Source organism: Solanum stenotomum, chromosome 3 (genome assembly GCF_019186545.1).
Source record: "Solanum stenotomum isolate F172 chromosome 3, ASM1918654v1, whole genome shotgun sequence".
NCBI lineage: Eukaryota > Viridiplantae > Streptophyta > Magnoliopsida > Solanales > Solanaceae > Solanum > Solanum stenotomum.
Window position 1 is genome coordinate 1,552,292 of NC_064284.1, and position 16,939 is coordinate 1,569,230.

Here is a 16,939-nt window from a genome sequence, read left to right on the forward strand (position 1 = left end):
TTCTTATGAAAAATAATATAAAGTATATTTTGGCTTTTTTAATGTCAATCATGAGGATTGAATTTGTTCATCATTTAACTTATTGGGAAAGCTGAAAAAGTAATGAGATGAAATGGTAAAAGTTTTTACTGCATCCTACTAATTACCGTGTCCTACTTTATTAACCCACCAACCATTACAAAATTTCACCGCTGAATTTGAACAGAGTGATATGAATGTAATATTATTTTTATTATAAAAATTAATACTTTTTAAATTAAAAATATATATTATTACCTAATTTGAGACGGAAGAAGTAATAATAATTTGAATACTTTGAAAAAAAAAATAGAAATTAGTTATAATAATTATAAAGAGAATAAAGGAAATTAGCATGACGAAGTCTAATAAAATGACCGACATGCGGTCCACCAACCGTCCATTTAAGTTTTTTATTTTACAAAAAGAGAAACGCCGTCCAGCGGCGCGTGTGGCCCATAATATATAGAATCAAACTTTTATAAAGTTAACACCAAACATTCCCTAAACCTTTTGGAATAATTTATAAATCATCGTATAAAAAGTAAATTACATTAGATAAGTCGCGTCTAATGAGTTCGATCAAAAAAATCAATAGATCTATGTTCTGCCATTTTGACGCCCTTATAGGTTATTAGCCTCTTAGTACATATGGTCAAAATCAAAAAGTAATGTCAATTGATATTTTTTCTTTAGTTTCTCATTCGATATTCATTACATTCATTAAAGCTTGACTAATTTTGAATTTGTATTACCGAGTCTCACATTGAAAGGGAAAATGTTGCCTAACAAAGATAGTATGTATCCAAAAAAACTCAAACTCGAGACATTTGATCAAGAAATAATAAATATGTATTGTTCCACCACAATCCTAGTTGGTATCTTTATGATTAAATATCAATTGCTTTTACATAGTTGTTATTTAATGGCTACAACTACTGAAATTAATTTAGTAAGTACGTATAGTTTTAAATGCTTGATATCCATTGCCCGCTTTTCTTTGTGACTTCAATTCTATTAGAAGTGAGATTTGGATTTTGTAATTTTAATTTGAAATACAATTAATCATAATTTATGTTAGAAATATATTTAAAGTATTATTTGTCCTTCAAAATATCCATGATTGACAAGTTTAGCTATGTAAAAAGTGATGATTATATCTAATGTCGAGCAATCTCTTGTATTTTTTAATACTTCTAAATAAATAGTAATTACAAATTTATGAAAAGAATAGATACTTTGATGATGTTCAATAAAGAACTCAATCATTTAAAATAACTAATAAAATAGCTAAATTTACAAAATATAATAAAAAATTAATAATATTCTCTGCAATTTAAAATAAATTTGAACTAAAGTAAGGTGCAAGCAACCAATAAAAAAAATACTTGATTTAAATTGCATTGATAAAGTGAGGTATGATCATTTCCTTTTATTATTGCTTTCACTTGTAAATAAACGATAATTAGAGTGTGCTATTGATTCCTTATTCCGTTTGGCATTTTATTATTTATTATTTTATAACAATACTCTATTATGTCACAGGGCATAACGCGGATCATATATTATGCAAATCGTAAAATTTTAATTATTTATAATTCTTATTTTTTACATGCTTGTCAATGGAAGGATTTTCATTTTCTGATCAAGATAAATAAAATTACAAGATCAAATTCATCAATATTTTATTATATTAGAGATTACATTATCTCAATTAAATTTACATATTTCTAATTTGATGGCAAATGCATAGTTTCACTTTTATGAATTTTCTTTAATAAATAAAATATAAACATCAAAATCAATATTGTTAATTTCAATATTTTATGATTTATAACTCAACCTTTTTAATATATAGAAATTTTATAATAATGATAAAACGTCTTGAACATTAGTTAAATAATATTTGCTTGTATATTTTTCTTCGAATTTGTAACTTCTTGTTGATATATGGGGCATCTCATCTCATATCATTGTTATATATAATATATAATGTATCTCATCTCAACAATGGATCTTCATAACTTACAGTAATTTGACAAATTGTAGTGGTGTGTAATTGTGTTATTAACACTCTTTATAAAATGTCATGTTATGATTTTAGGATAATGTATTATTTAATTCACTATAGAAATGGTAATTTCATACTAAACTTAACTACATACAAGATTATGATTTGTGTTATGAACGCCATCAATAAAAGTTCTATATAACTTTGGGATTAACAAGTATGCTTGTTTGGTACGTTTGAGTAAGTTTGATAGTTTTCAAAACTTATGAAGATAAATCACCCTTCATATTTATTTAAAAGAAATTTTTTTTAAAAAAAATCCACTTCAACTTTATAAAATTGGACAAAAATTTTACCCCTTAATAGTTTGGTATTAAATGCTCCCGTTGTTACATAGTGGATCAAATATATCATTTTTCTAATAAATAAATTATTTCTTTACCTTTTAATAACATTTAACTCATAAAAAAAATAGTACATTTTTTAAAAAAATCTACATTTATAGGACCATATTCTTGTTTCTTTTCATTTACAATCAATCTAGCTAATAAATAAGTAGGATATTTCTATTACTTGATCTTTTTCAAATTGAAGAAAGACAAATATTTGCTAGTAAAAAAGAAAAAATAGCCAAAAGACCCCTAAATCTATTATCTAATTCTCAACTACACACTTATACTTTACGCGAGTCTTACTATCCCCTTAAACTATTTTAAAGTTGAATTATTTGCTCCCTAAATGCTGAGATGACAAAGAAAGTGTAGTTCACTCTCTTTGACAGAGTAAGAAGCAAAAATAATAGTAATTAAAACTTTACTTTTTAGATTATTTTTAGTTTATATTGTTTTTTTTTTAAAATTAAGTTTCCTTTTAGTTTCAGTTTTTTTTTTCTCTTCACCATAGCAGCACCGGCGGAAACTCAGCTCCACCACCAAGTCCTTCGTCAGCCTCCCACCATTAAGCGGATTTTCATCCTCAAATCACAATTTTTTCACGGTAGATCCATTTGAAAAATTGACAATAGCTTAAAATCGAAAGTCAAGAGGATCAAATTTTAGTGTCATTAATGGAGAACTTTAGGAACCCTTGAGTGAAATTTATAAGTTCCCTTAGTTATGTTATCCTGATCCAACCACCGTACATAATTATCGCGCCATCAATTGCCATCTACCTCCGCCGTGAACCACCGCGTTCATCTTTAGAGTTGCTAAGCTCTCAATAATTTCAACCAAAATCCAAAACCCATCAAATATGAAGTCTCCAAATATTGAAAATTATCACTCTTTTGTGTTCATCACTAAGCTTCAATGCAGCCCATTCATTACGTATCCTACCAAACAACATTAAATGGTAAATCTTTTTACCATAATCGACCTTTTTAAATTCTTTTGTTTTATTGAACAAAAATCATGATGAATTTTCAGTTGATGTACATAAGGTTTATGAAGAAAATTTCACTCAAGGGTTTTAAAATTTGAGCTTGCTTTGCTAGTTTGAATTATTATTTTTTAAAAATTTTAAAAGGTAAATTATGTGGCAAGCGCGTGCCACTTAATTTTTTATACAAATTTGGGTGTGAGTTTTTAAAGGGGTATATATTATACTTTTAAAATGTTAGGGGGTAATAGGATCCCGTAAAGTATAAGTGTGTATTTGAAAATTAGGTAATGGCTATTTTCTCCTAGAAAAATAATTACTATACTATTAAGAAAATAAATGTTTAAAAAAATATATATACTTATATGTAAAACGAATATCTTTTTGATACATTTAGGAAAAACAAGGATATTTTTGAACCACGACAGAGACATTAATAGGTTATAAACTATTAATCGAAGACATATTTTTCCAATTTCACATAATTTAATGAGGAATTTTCGCATATAGTCATTAAAAATAACTTAATCAGGCTCAATAGCTATAATTTGCTATTTACGATTCGTAGTTGCATGTCAGAGGGAGGAGAGAGGCGAGTGAGAGAAGGTAGAGAGTGGCGAGATTCGAATTGTACATGTATATCTGTCGAATTGTATATGTATATTTATCAAATAATTATATATATGTAATTGGTATACAAATATATTTGTATATCTGGTGAGCGAGATTGTGAGAGGGATGAGAGAGGCAACGATGGCAAAGAGTGGAGAGAGGTGAACTGTATATGTAAATCTGTCAGATAATTGTATATATGTAATTAGTATACATATGTATTTGTATATTTGACGAGCGAGATTGGGAGAGGGAGGAGAGAGATGAGCGAGAGAGGGAGAAAAGCTAATTGTATATGTATAACTATCATATATTGTATATGTATAATTTGTATTTGTATATGTATAAAAGAGGAGAGAGGCGACGTAATTACAACTAAAATTAAGTTGCGAGCTGTAATTAATTCAAACTATAACTATGTTACCTAGTTAACTAGTATATGTTTGCTTATTTCCCCTAATTTAATAACATTTTATAATCTTTTTCATTTTTTAATAAAGTAAAACTTCTAAGAACTTCAGTCCAATTTTTTTTCTTCAAAAATATTTGTCTAAACCTATCTAAAATATGGCAAGGAGAAAACCCCAATCTGATGAGGAACAGAAAAACCTAAAGTACAATAGGAATATTTTTTCCCCCTATATATTTAAGTGGGAATCTAAAAGGTACAAAGACTGTTTGTTGTGTTGTACTAAATTAAGAGCAGAGCAAAGAGGCGGGAAAACGTGAGGAAGAAGAGAGAATGAAGGACAAAACGGAGAAACCCGGACAACAGCCGCCGACGGTCGACGAACGGTACACACAATGGAAGTCTCTGGTTCCTGTTCTCTACGATTGGCTTGCGAACCACAATCTCCTTTGGCCTTCACTCTCTTGTCGGTCAGTACCTATATATATCACATTCTTCTATCTCTCTAGGGTTTTGAACTGCTCATTGTTAGTTTGGTGCATTTGTTCATACCTCTGTGTCTTAATTTTGATTTGACACGGAGTTCGATAAATTAAAGAATACTTTTTGAATTTTGTTTTGGTTTGTTTGTTTGTTGGTTTTGACTTGACATGAGTTCAAGAAATTAAAGAATACTGTGGAATCTTGTTGGTGAGTACACTCACATCCCCATTCCTCTATCTATCTAGGGTTTTGTTAACCAGCACTTCCTCTGTTGTTTTAATTTTAATTTGACACGGAGTTCAAGAAATTAAAGAATACTGTTAAATCTTGTTTCAGTTTCTTTGTCTTGTTTCGACTTGGCATGAGTTCAAGAAATTAAAGAATACTTTTTGAATCTTGTTTCTATTTGTTTGTCTTGTTTTGACTTGGCATGAGTTCAATAAATTAAAGAATACTTTTTGAATCTTGTTTCTATTTGTTTGTTGGTTTTGACTCGACACGAGTTCAAGAAATTAAAGAATACTTTTTGAATCTTGTTTCAAATTGTTTGTTGGTTTTGACTTGACATGAGTTCAAGAAATCATACATCATATCATATATATATATATATATATATATATATAAAAGAGATCCTTAGGCCCGCTTAAGTGGCGCCACCACAAACTAAAAATTCCGTTTAATTTATTTATTTCCAAAAGTAGCCTTCCCTTTTCCTGAAAAGTTGCGAATTTTATGAAAAGTTGCGACTTTAATGAAAAGTTGCGACTTTTATGAAAAGTTGTGACTTATATGAAAGATTGTGAACTTTCTGAAGGGTTGCAACTTTTCCAAAAAGTTGTAACCTTTCCGAGAAGGCACAATAAACATTTGTTCACACTATCCTTTTTTGTCTATAAATAGAGGGATTTCCTCTCATTTTAAAACAATAAAAATTCTGAACCTCCTCTTCTTCTTCACAATTAAATATTTGTGTACTTTGCTTCTGTTGAGTGACTCACTGACACCATTGATTATGTTACAAATCCCGATATGTATTTTTATAGTCATTAATTTATGCTTATGTTATTAAGGCTAAATGATAAGATGTAATAATTTTTATTTTCCTTTATATTATTAATGTTCGTTATTACGTAATCTTGTATGTAAGATAATATAGTGTTTTAGTTTTAATGACTAATAGGTTTTAAGTATTATTCTATAAATTCCGTGATATTAAATTCCCGCGCGAAGCGCGGGTAATTTTACTAGTTAAAGAATAATGTTGAATCTTGCTGCCCTTAAACTAAATATATGTACCAAAATATCCTATCTTGTCGTCTTAAACATGACATGTGTAAAATTAAAACTAAAGATTTGTCAATAAAAGAAACAGACATTCTTTTTTGAAAACTAAAAAGTAAAGTAAGCAAACAAATTGATATAGAAGTAAAATATCTGTTTGTTCTTTTTCCAAAGGGATATCTTAAGATTAGGGGGATTAATAGAGTTAAGGATAATCTACAGGGGATATATCGACCGGTCTGTGTGAGTGCATGGGGGCTGTAGTGCTTTGTGAAGCTACTTCTTGAGAAACTGGTGTTTATAGATTTTCTGTCAACCTAGACATCCATGTGAAAATCATAATTAAGGGTCTACAAATGATACCCTTGGATTTTACTTACTTATTTAAGTAGTCTTCTCTACATCTGTTGTGTGAGGACAGGAGAGGATGTGGGTAGACGCCAGCGAAGGTTCCAGTATTTTCATGCTGTTTGTTAAGTGATGTATCAAATTCAATCAAACTCAGCCTACAATTATGTCATAAGTTTGACGGTGAAGTGTACTGGCAGAATATTGGTTCATCTATTGTTGGGATGCAGGTTTTCTGCCGTATTTGATTGCAGATTCTTTGGCCATTGGTTTATACTTTTATATTTCTCTCTTTATTTATATCTCTGTTTTGGTCTATTTAGAGATTTAACTGTTTTACTGTAGCTTCAGCCTCTTCATGTGACTGTATTGCTTCTTTGCTTGTTTATCTACGGATGCTAATAAATGAAATTACTGATTTCTCTTTCAGATGGGGCCCCCAGTTTGAGCAAGCAACTTACAAAAACCGCCAGCGCCTCTACCTTTCCGAGCAGGCAAGATGATCATTTCATATTCTTTAATCTAGGGTAGCTTTCAGTTTGTATCCAATATGCACATATATACTTCTTTCTTCGGGTATGGACTTGAAGTGCATAATGGTCTTTCCATAGCAAAAAATTGGTACCTCGTCAAAATATGTTGCACTACCATGAGTGAATTTTTCCATGTTGATGGTGATTCATGGAACATTGGAGAGAAGGATGGATTAGTCTTCTTTATGCCAAAGATTTGATGAAAACTCAGCCTAAGTATGAACAGGAACTGGAAATCAAGACGTAGTGAATGCTTGAAAAATGTAAATCAAACAGGGAAGTTTCTATTTGACATTTATATGTTATGTTTTCGTGATGGTAAACACGTTAGATTGGCCTTGATAATATTTTTATAAGGTTGCTAGTAAAGAGCTTGGAAGTATCAAGAGTATTTGTTTGGAAGTATCAAGAGTATTTGGTTGTTCAGTTTTTGCTTTAAATTCCATAGTCTGTGTGGTAGTTATTATCATCACATCCTTCGTCATCTCATTTTTCTCTTACATCACTGCGAAGGCCATCTCAACTTTCATCATAATCCCCTTTTTCTCCTCCCTGCAGACGGATGGTAGCGTTCCAAATACCCTTGTCATAGCTAATTGTGAGGTTGTAAAACCTAGGGTTGCAGCAGCACAACACATATCTCAGGTGTTCTCCTGTGCATAGATGCAAGCTTTTTCCTATTTCTTCCTGTTGTTCTTTCCACTTATTCACTTTTTATGATATTGATTGCCTATTTTTCAGTTCAACGAAGAAGCACGTTCGCCTTTTGTAAAGAAGTTTAAAACTATTATTCATCCTGGTGAGGTACATCTTTCTTTACCCATCTTGCTATAGGATCCAAACATGAATTCTTCTCTTTTTGGTTTATCTAATAATTTGATCATATTGTTAAGATTTTGTATTACTTTAGAATACAGGCAATTAGTGCTCAGTTAGTAGAATTTCCTGAATGGTTATTTTCCACTGGTTGCTTGTTTCATCACTAATGCAGTGGAGCGTTTAATGCATTTTGTTTTTTCAATTAAACTAAAAGTCAAACCCTCTTGTAGCAGCCTCATTTGTCCGGACTATTTTTGCCTATCATAGTGCTTGACTGTTTATACACCTATAATGTCATTACATTTACATCTTATTTGTCTAGTATAGACAAAAAATAATCAGAACTCATTCTTCTCAAAATTTGTCTTTTATAAAACATAAGAAAAATCATTTAAATTTAAAATCTCAGAAGATATTCAAGTCCACAAGAGCTTTTGACATTCCAGATTTCTTGTTGGGACTTACAGAATTAATTAAAGTTACGTCTCCAGTAAACTAAGATGTAATTAATAGATATTTTTTGTTACTATACAATGATAAAATATAATATATGGATATGGGAGTAAGGATGTTATATAGGTAATTTTTCAAAGGGTGTACTATTATAATGATGGATGTTACTGTTTTATGTAAAAAACTGTTATAGAGGTAAAATATAACATAAAAATTTGGGAAAAAGGTCTGAAATATATCCGAACTTTGACCGAAATCGCTATAACAATACCGAACTTTGGAAAGGACCTTTTACCCCCGCACTATTTAATAGTGTATTTTAAAGGTATATACCCTTTTCCCTAAAAATTCAGATTCAAAGAGAACTAGCCTGCTATAGTGTAGTGTTGTAATAGAGGGTGGTTGTCATTAGGTGCTTATATTGAAATTCTCACATGGTTTCGTAGTTAAATTCTTGTTTTAGACTTCATAATGGCTTAATATGTTAAATGTTTGTGGAACTGTGAATTACTCACACTTGCATAATTATCTTTGGAGCAAAAATTGAGAAATTTATTGCATAAAGCCAAATGAAATAGCGATATATATATTTTTTTGAGAATGGTAAACTTTACTTCTATATATCCACAGGTGTACTACAACAAAGTGTAGTCCCCCATCACAAAATTCTCTTTACAAAATCCTAATAATTCTAATTACAACCAGTCAATTGCATTAAAAACATTTCCAATGTCGTCTATAGCTACTTGTTTACACCAAAAATAGTAAATGCCTAAGCAGTCTGTCTTGATCTTCTGTATGTTGCTCTTTTTGCCTTCAAAATGTCATGTATTCTCTCCTTCCATATGGTCCACCAGATACATGTGGGAACCATCTTATTATAAAGCCAAACCAGGTGTCATTTCCCAACACTGAGATAATTTGGGGTCATAAATTTGGATTTAGACTTGGAAGAGATTCATAGGGAGTATTAGTGCTTATAGGCCCCAATTTCTGGTTAGATTAATTGAACTTTTGCCAGTACCTTTTTTCCCTCATTTAGTGGGAAAATAATTTTCCACAGACGGTTTTCAATATAATTGTGCAGCTGTTTTTTTTGTCATGATTCTTTTTGATGTCAGTTATACTTTCTCATGTGAAGATGAATTTATTCATTGAATCTTGCTGAATCCTTTCAATTATACTAATTGTTCTCCTTATTCTCACTATAAGAATGGGAATTGCTGGACCGACCTGCGTTGCTTAAAAAAAATCAATTACAGAAGCACTCATAACATGTAATAAGTATTTGAAAGACAATAATTTCTATAATATGATTTCAGGTGAATCGAATTAGGGAACTGCCTCAGGATAGCAAAATAGTGGCCACACACACTGACAGTCCTGATGTAAGCATCTGCTTCTGAATATTTCAATTTCCTTTTGTAGCCCTATCATACACAATTGTCTCCACCCTAGTGGCTGCTGTTTCATTGGTGTCCATATCAATATTTAGTTTCCACTGAAATCTTTAAGGTGACCTTGGAAAATTTTGGAATCAGGTTCTTATTTGGGATGTTGAGTCTCAGCCTAATCGCCATGCTACCTTGGGAGTAAATAATTCTCGACCAGACTTGGTGGGTTTCTAAACAACATGTTCAGTTTGCCAACTTTGTATTCTTATAAGTAGTGACTGAGAGTCTATATTTACTTGCAGATCTTGACTGGACATCAAGACAATGCTGAATTTGCGCTCGCAATGTGCCCTTCTGAGCCTTTTGTGCTCTCTGGAGGTTGACCGACCAGTCTTTGCATGATATTTTCTTTTTAGAATTTTGTGATTACTTTTATTCAATTAAGTAGCTCATTGTTAACTGCATGTCTATTAACCGATAAAATGCAATCTTTAAAAAAATTCTACCCCCCCTTGTTTCAATTTGTTTGTCCTACTTTCCTTTGTATAGTCTGCTGCAAAAAGAATGCCTCTTCCTGATTTTGGCAACTCTTTAATTCTAACTTTCTACATGACATATTTAAGATCACAAGATTAAAGAACATTTTTGTACATTCTATATATATTTACTTTACGACGATAAGATTTAGAAGTCTTCTTTATTTTCTTTAACTCCGTGCTAAATAAAACTAGGCAAAAAAAAAAANAAGCCCCCAAGGCCTAGCTCAAGTGGCAAAAGGTGGAGGATTTGTGGCTTAGGTCGCAGGTTCAATCCCCACACCATGCAAAGCGAAGCCCGGTATTTAAGTGGAGAAGGGTAGAGGGGCGGGCCCATTATCCACCGAGTTTAGAAGGCTTGTGATTGGTCCAAAGGGGGGGTCACAGACGAATTTCTCGGTTATCAAAAAAAAAAAAACTAGGCAAAAAAATTGAAACGGTAGGAGTATTTCTTTTTAGCTTTTACCCTTAGTGACACGTTCTGATCATTGGTGGGGGGTGGTGGAGTATGGTTTTGCAGCTTATTCCATGGATAACAATTTTCTGCTACCCGGGTAAACCCATATTTTGTTTCAAAACAATTCGTTCTTTTTGACTCCCGGGTGGATTTAGTGGTGGATTGCTTCTATCTAGGTAAAATGAGACCAGTATAATGAATACTTTCAACCCCATAATTGTTTTAGAAAGTAACAACATATGCCACAACCTAGTTGGCACAAAATCATATCAGGGTTTGATGAAGAACACCATGCTATGGTTAGTTGAATTTATTAAATGAATTTGTAGTTTCTGTAAGAGTTAAGAGTTCTATGGTATATTTTCTTTCTAGAAGTGTGTTGCATGAACTGTGTTGGAGGGACTATAATCTCTTCCTTAAATGGGTATCTGTTGTTAACCTAGGGAAACTTTTGGAACACATCAGAGTTCAGCCTCTTACTATCATTAATGCCTGCAGTCAATTATTATTATCTCCTTTAGTTCTTACCTCAGATACGTTAAACTTTTCCAAGCTTGTGTAAAATAAAGCTAATGCACTCATGGATTAATTGTTGCAGGGAAGGACAAATCGGTTGTTCTGTGGAGCATTCATGATCATGTGTCTACTTTGGCAGCAGCAGACCAGGGAGAAACAAAGTCTCCTGGATCTGGAGCAGGTAACTCGAAACCTTCTGCAGAAGGCCCTACTGTTCAAGCTCGAGGTATTTTCCAAGGACACGATGATACTGTAGAAGATGTTCAGTTTTGCCCTTCCAGGTAGCTATCGCATCTCCCACATTGTATAAGATATTGAGTTCAGTCCTTCAGTTTTTTTGTTAGGAGTTGTGATACTTGGTTGTTTGGGGTTAACACTTCCAAAACCTTCGTGTAATGTGAGCTTGATTGAAGCTGAGCTAATACACATATGAGCTGTCGTGTCGCATGTCATAGAAGAGAGAAAAATGAAGAAAACAACAGAAAGAAAAGCAATTTGTTCATTGCTTATCCTGGATTAATACATCCTTACTGGATTCCTCTTTTTGGATAAAGTGCGCAGGAGTTTTGCAGTGTTGGAGATGATTCCTGCCTTATACTCTGGGATGCAAGAGCTGGTTCTTCTCCTGCTGTCAAGGTTGTATTCATTTCTTTTACTGAAGCACTTAGTAACTTGTTTTTAACCCTTTTTCTGTGGATAAGCAGAGAGCTTCTCTTGATCTGTGCTTGTATAAAAATGACTTCCCCTGATTTTTAGTGAAATCTTACTATAGATATATGGCCTCTGTGTGCGTGTGTGTAGAGGTCAGGAGGCATTTCTGTCATATTGCCTGTTCTTAAACTGTAGTTTGTGATATCAGATAGATAAGTGTCGTGTCCCAAAATCCCCCCTAGATGTGATTGGCAACCCAACACACACCACCGGCCAGGCGAACCCAGTTTTCGTACCTTAACCATTAATTCACAGCATTTGATAAATTAATAAGTATTCAAACAATATGATAATCTTATATGCTTGCTATTTTTTTTGAAGCCGGTAGCATGTATTCTTCTTCAGCATTGGATATGCTGGCCACCTTCAAAAGTGTGCTTACATAGATAGCTACTTACAAAAAGCCTAGGAAATCCACTCTCTGTATTTCATCTACTATACATTGCTCTTTACATCAAAAACATAGTAGAAATGCATTTCCCTTTGATCTTTTGAATGGAGTTTGAGCTTCCTTTGAAAATTCTCTCCTTCCTCTCCTTCCATATGGTCCACCATATGCAAGCTGGGACAGTTTTCCACCATCTCTTCTGGCTTTTGCTCACTCCCCTTCTGATCCAGCAGCTCAATAGATCGCTCTGGCATTGTCCAGCTTTCCCCAGCCAAGGTAATGAATAGGGACCAGACTTAGGAAGTTACCTTGCAGTGGAGGAAGAGGCGACTGTTTGTTTCATTAGCTTCCATACAAAGAGGGCATATGCAAGCTAAGTGAAATTTCCTTTTCTGTAATGTCTCATGGGAGAGACATGCCTTCCCTACTACCATCCAGGAGAAGCATTTCACCTTAGTAGGTGCTTTTCCAAGTAGCTTTCCAGGGTCCTCTATCCCTTCTTGTCATCTCTAATGCTTTGTAATTTCCTTGCAGTTATTTTTTGGTTGCTCCTGGTCATGTTTCCTTTGATATATGTTGTAGCACATTATATGAGAAACTTCTGTTCTCTGAACCATTTTCTTGAGTTAATTTAAGATGGAGTATAGTAAATCTTGGTGATATGTGGTAGTTAATAGCAGCATGATTTAGGAAAAATGGTGATGGATAATTGTTAATTATGAGGGGTGGTGATAATTATTAGATTTACTTTTTGTGCCCTTTCAGAAAAAAACCATATAATGCCAATGCTAGGCACTTGTTGGCTTCTGGATTCTACTCCATACATCCCAATTTAATTGGTAGTTTGACTTGACACATTTACCTAGAGAAGAATTGTAAATAGGAGTTCAGTAATTGATAGGAGAACATGTTGGTCTATACATTAGTGTTTTGTCTTTTCAGAGAATAGATTAGAGAAAATGTTGTATTGCAAAGACTTTCCATTAAAGCCCCCCAAAGTAGATGTAAACCATACAGTTCTTGACTCTTCCACTTATGATGTCTTTCCATTAAATTATGCATCTATTTGTTTTGCATTCCTTGAATTGTCTCCTTTCTTATCATTTTTATTTCTGCGGTTGCTACTAAATTATTTGCTGTATCTTTTGGTCATAATCATGTCTCTAATTGGACTTTGCGATCTGATCATTTTTCCTGCAGGTAGAAAAGGCTCATAATGCTGATCTTCATTGTGTTGATTGGAATCCTCATGATGTAAATTATATATTGACCGGGTAATGATTGTAACTGCTTGTCCTATTGAACTCAATAAAGATGTTTAAGTAGCTTGATCCTTGGACAGTGCATTAAGCTTTCTGTAATATTTATGCGGTGTGTATCCTTTTCTTTTTCTCCCTTTATGTGAATGTCTGGTTCCATGATTCCACGGATGCTTTTCAATTTTTGTGGAAGCCTTAAATTATAGCTACGCCTCCTTCAGGTCGGCAGACAACACCGTTCGCATGTTTGATCGACGAAACCTCACTTCTGGGGGAGTGGGATCGCCTATACATATCTTTGAGGGCCATGCTGCTGCTGTGCTTTGTGTACAGGTTTGAGAGCTACTGACATATGTGTTTTCTTTTGCTGTCCACCCTTCTTTACATCGATAAGGGTTACCTATTTGCATGAGACCTGCACTGGTGTTTGATAAAAAATTCTGTTCCAGTGGTCCCCAGATAAATCATCAGTCTTTGGAAGTTCGGCAGAAGATGGTATCCTGAACATCTGGGATCATGAAAGGGTTAGAGATCCTTATCTTCTTATTTCTTTCGTGTCTTTCCTTTTCCTCATGTTCCATATGCTTAGGAAGTTCTAGTTAATGTTGAAAATCAAGTTGTTGACTCTTTAAAAAATCATTTTCATGACTTGCATAAAATAATGTATTTATATTATCCAATGATATAGAAAAACATGGTTTTATGCATAAACCCAGAGAGGCTTTAAATTGACTGCTATTTTTTGGTATTATTTAACCTCCTTTTTTTCCCCTAGTAAGGCATCATTATTTGTTAGACTCCATGATAATCGCAAGCCCTTTCTTTGATCTATCTATTGACTGACATTGTTAAGGTTATAGCTTATCATTTGCTTCATTCAAGTGGTGACATTGTTTTGATTTATGGATTTTGTTCCTATCTAACAGTCAGAAGAAATTATACTTCACTGTTAGTAGTTTCAATGAAAATTATTTTCTCCCAGATTGGTAAGAGGGAGGATGGTGCTAGTAGGAAAGCTCCAGCATCTCCTCCAGGCTTATTCTTTCGTCATGCTGGACATAGGTATGCATTTTCTGTTTGATTATTTTGCACTAAATTTTGTTTGCACGATTCCAGTTCTCTTCTTATTGACTATTATCAAAGCCCCTACCCTGAGCCCCCAAAAGAAAAGAAAAAAAGAAGAGAAAATGGTTTGGCAGTGGGGGTTGGGTGGCAAGTCCAAAATAAAGAAAAGAGTGAACTCCACGGCAGTGATAATTTTTTTTTCTCTGTAGTGATAACTTTTTATTGCTGTATATGTCAACAGATCAGTTCATTGACCTTGCACCAAGATGGTGTCAAATTTTTATGGTTGTATATGTAGTATAGATGCCGTGCTGCATAAAACATCTCCGATCAGGCTTCCCTCCATGAACATCCTCTGTCGCCATTGGTATCAATTGTATTCCAGAGCATATTTTCTAGGCCATGTAGATGCTAAAGCCATTGGCACAGTGTAGTGCAGAGGGTCATCAATAATATTTATGCTCCTTATTTAAAAAAGAAAACCACGTATATTTATGACTTTGAAGTTAAGCAGAGAGCAACTGCATTCATATATACTCCATGTATGGAGTACTAACTTTGTGGATGAACATAGGGATAAGGTGGTCGACTTCCACTGGAATGTAGCCGATCCATGGACGATTGTTAGTGTCTCAGATGATGGAGAAAGTACTGGTGGAGGTGGTACATTACAGGTAACATCCAAACTTGCTATTATGCTGTTTAGTTGCTTTTATCCATCACACTAGGTCGACTTACAGATACATTTTATAATTCTCGGTATCTGATAAAACTAAAATTTGAAGTCTATGTGGCATTTATTAAATTGTAAAAATGATGATTGGCGCACAATAAATTCAACAAGGCTTTGGCTTAAGCCTGATAAAGTTGAATGACATCTGCTTCTCTGTGAGAAATTGTTACGATTTTTGATCTTTTCTTCGCCTAAATACCCTTCACGAGTTCACCATAGTTAGCAAAAGACCTTCACCTTATCCTATTGTTGATTTTCTTTTATGTAAAGCCCAAATGTAATATGTGACAGTGCGTTAGTATCTTCAATTGACATTTCTTAAATCTCATTGTTCAATCTTTTGCAGATATGGCGAATGATTGATCTCATTTACAGATCAGAAGATGAGGTTCTAGATGAACTGGACAAGTTCAAGTCTCACCTGCTTACTTGTTCTTAGGGTCTCCACATAGGCGATGTCACTGATGTTCAAGCAATGTTAATGGAAAAACTAACACGAAGCTACGAGTTTGCAGTTGATCAAATGGCTAGCGTTTGAGATATTTATGTATTGAATCCCTTATTTAATCTTTACCACGGACTTCAAAGATTATGAAAACATGGACTTTGAGGAGTTTGGTTGAAAGTGAGAATTCCATGCATCTTTCTTTCTACAGTTCTAGTCCAAACAGTAAGGCCTAAGAGCAGTAGTGTGGGATTTCAATGTCTAGAAAAGAGTTGAAAACTAATTAGTGTGTCGGAGAAGTTGAAGCTGTAATGAAGGTTATATCGATCAAATTCTTATCTCTATAGTCCTTTTATTAGAATTGCATGTTTTTTCGATATTAGATTTCATGTTTCATAGTACATCTCAAGGTTTTGATTGTACAGACTTTTACAACTGTTATCAACTATTTATTCAACAAAAGGAATAACTCTACAGTAAAATGGGAGCATAAGGTGTCAAAAATGCATGGTATTCTTTTAGTTCTTCAGAAAAGGTGAGGCAATAAGAATTGCTTTACTAATTAATTACATCCAGTAGTTAATTTATTTATTCATAGTAATAATTGCAATATAATGATACATCATATATATAAAGAAGATCAAATTGATAAACATATTTCTATTTTAGCTGGACTAGTTATTGGCTTCATTACTGTCTTTTAAAGATGATTGATTTACTAGGCCAGCTTAGCAGTGTTCAAATTCAGTGTCTACCTTTCCTTGTTTTGGAAATTCAGTTTAGAAATTGTTATCAATATCTTGTAAGATTCAATTATGCAAATGCCAAATGCTGTTTCTTGATACTAACACCTTGTTTGGATGGTTCTTACTCGGTCTATTGTATTGTATTGTTTGCTTAAATACAATATTTGTTTTGATTGTTACTTAAATTTTATTGTATCGTATTGTTTAAATTCATTTCTAAGTAACAATGAAAAGACTCATTTTATGTAATGACCGATTTGGTACGATCACGTTGTTGCCTCAATATTTTCTACTCATTTTGTCTTTCTTTACTATTAATAATCATATTTCATCTTTTATCCTATA

At 33.1% G+C, this 16,939-nt stretch overlaps 1 protein-coding gene across 1 annotated transcript; it reads left to right on the forward strand.

The window, feature by feature from the left end:
• Positions 1-4,720: 4,720 nt before the first annotated feature.
• Positions 4,721-16,318, forward strand: LOC125857846 (WD-40 repeat-containing protein MSI4). Its single transcript, XM_049537499.1, has 15 exons — positions 4,721-4,897; positions 6,970-7,033; positions 7,631-7,717; positions 7,814-7,876; positions 9,667-9,732; positions 9,886-9,960; positions 10,041-10,116; positions 11,330-11,528; positions 11,802-11,883; positions 13,547-13,620; positions 13,827-13,938; positions 14,055-14,129; positions 14,588-14,667; positions 15,245-15,344; positions 15,750-16,318. The coding sequence occupies exons 1-15, from the start codon at positions 4,761-4,763 to the stop codon at positions 15,840-15,842; spliced, it is 1,383 nt and encodes a 460-aa protein (XP_049393456.1). The 5' UTR covers positions 4,721-4,760; the 3' UTR covers positions 15,843-16,318.
• Positions 16,319-16,939: the final 621 nt, after the last annotated feature.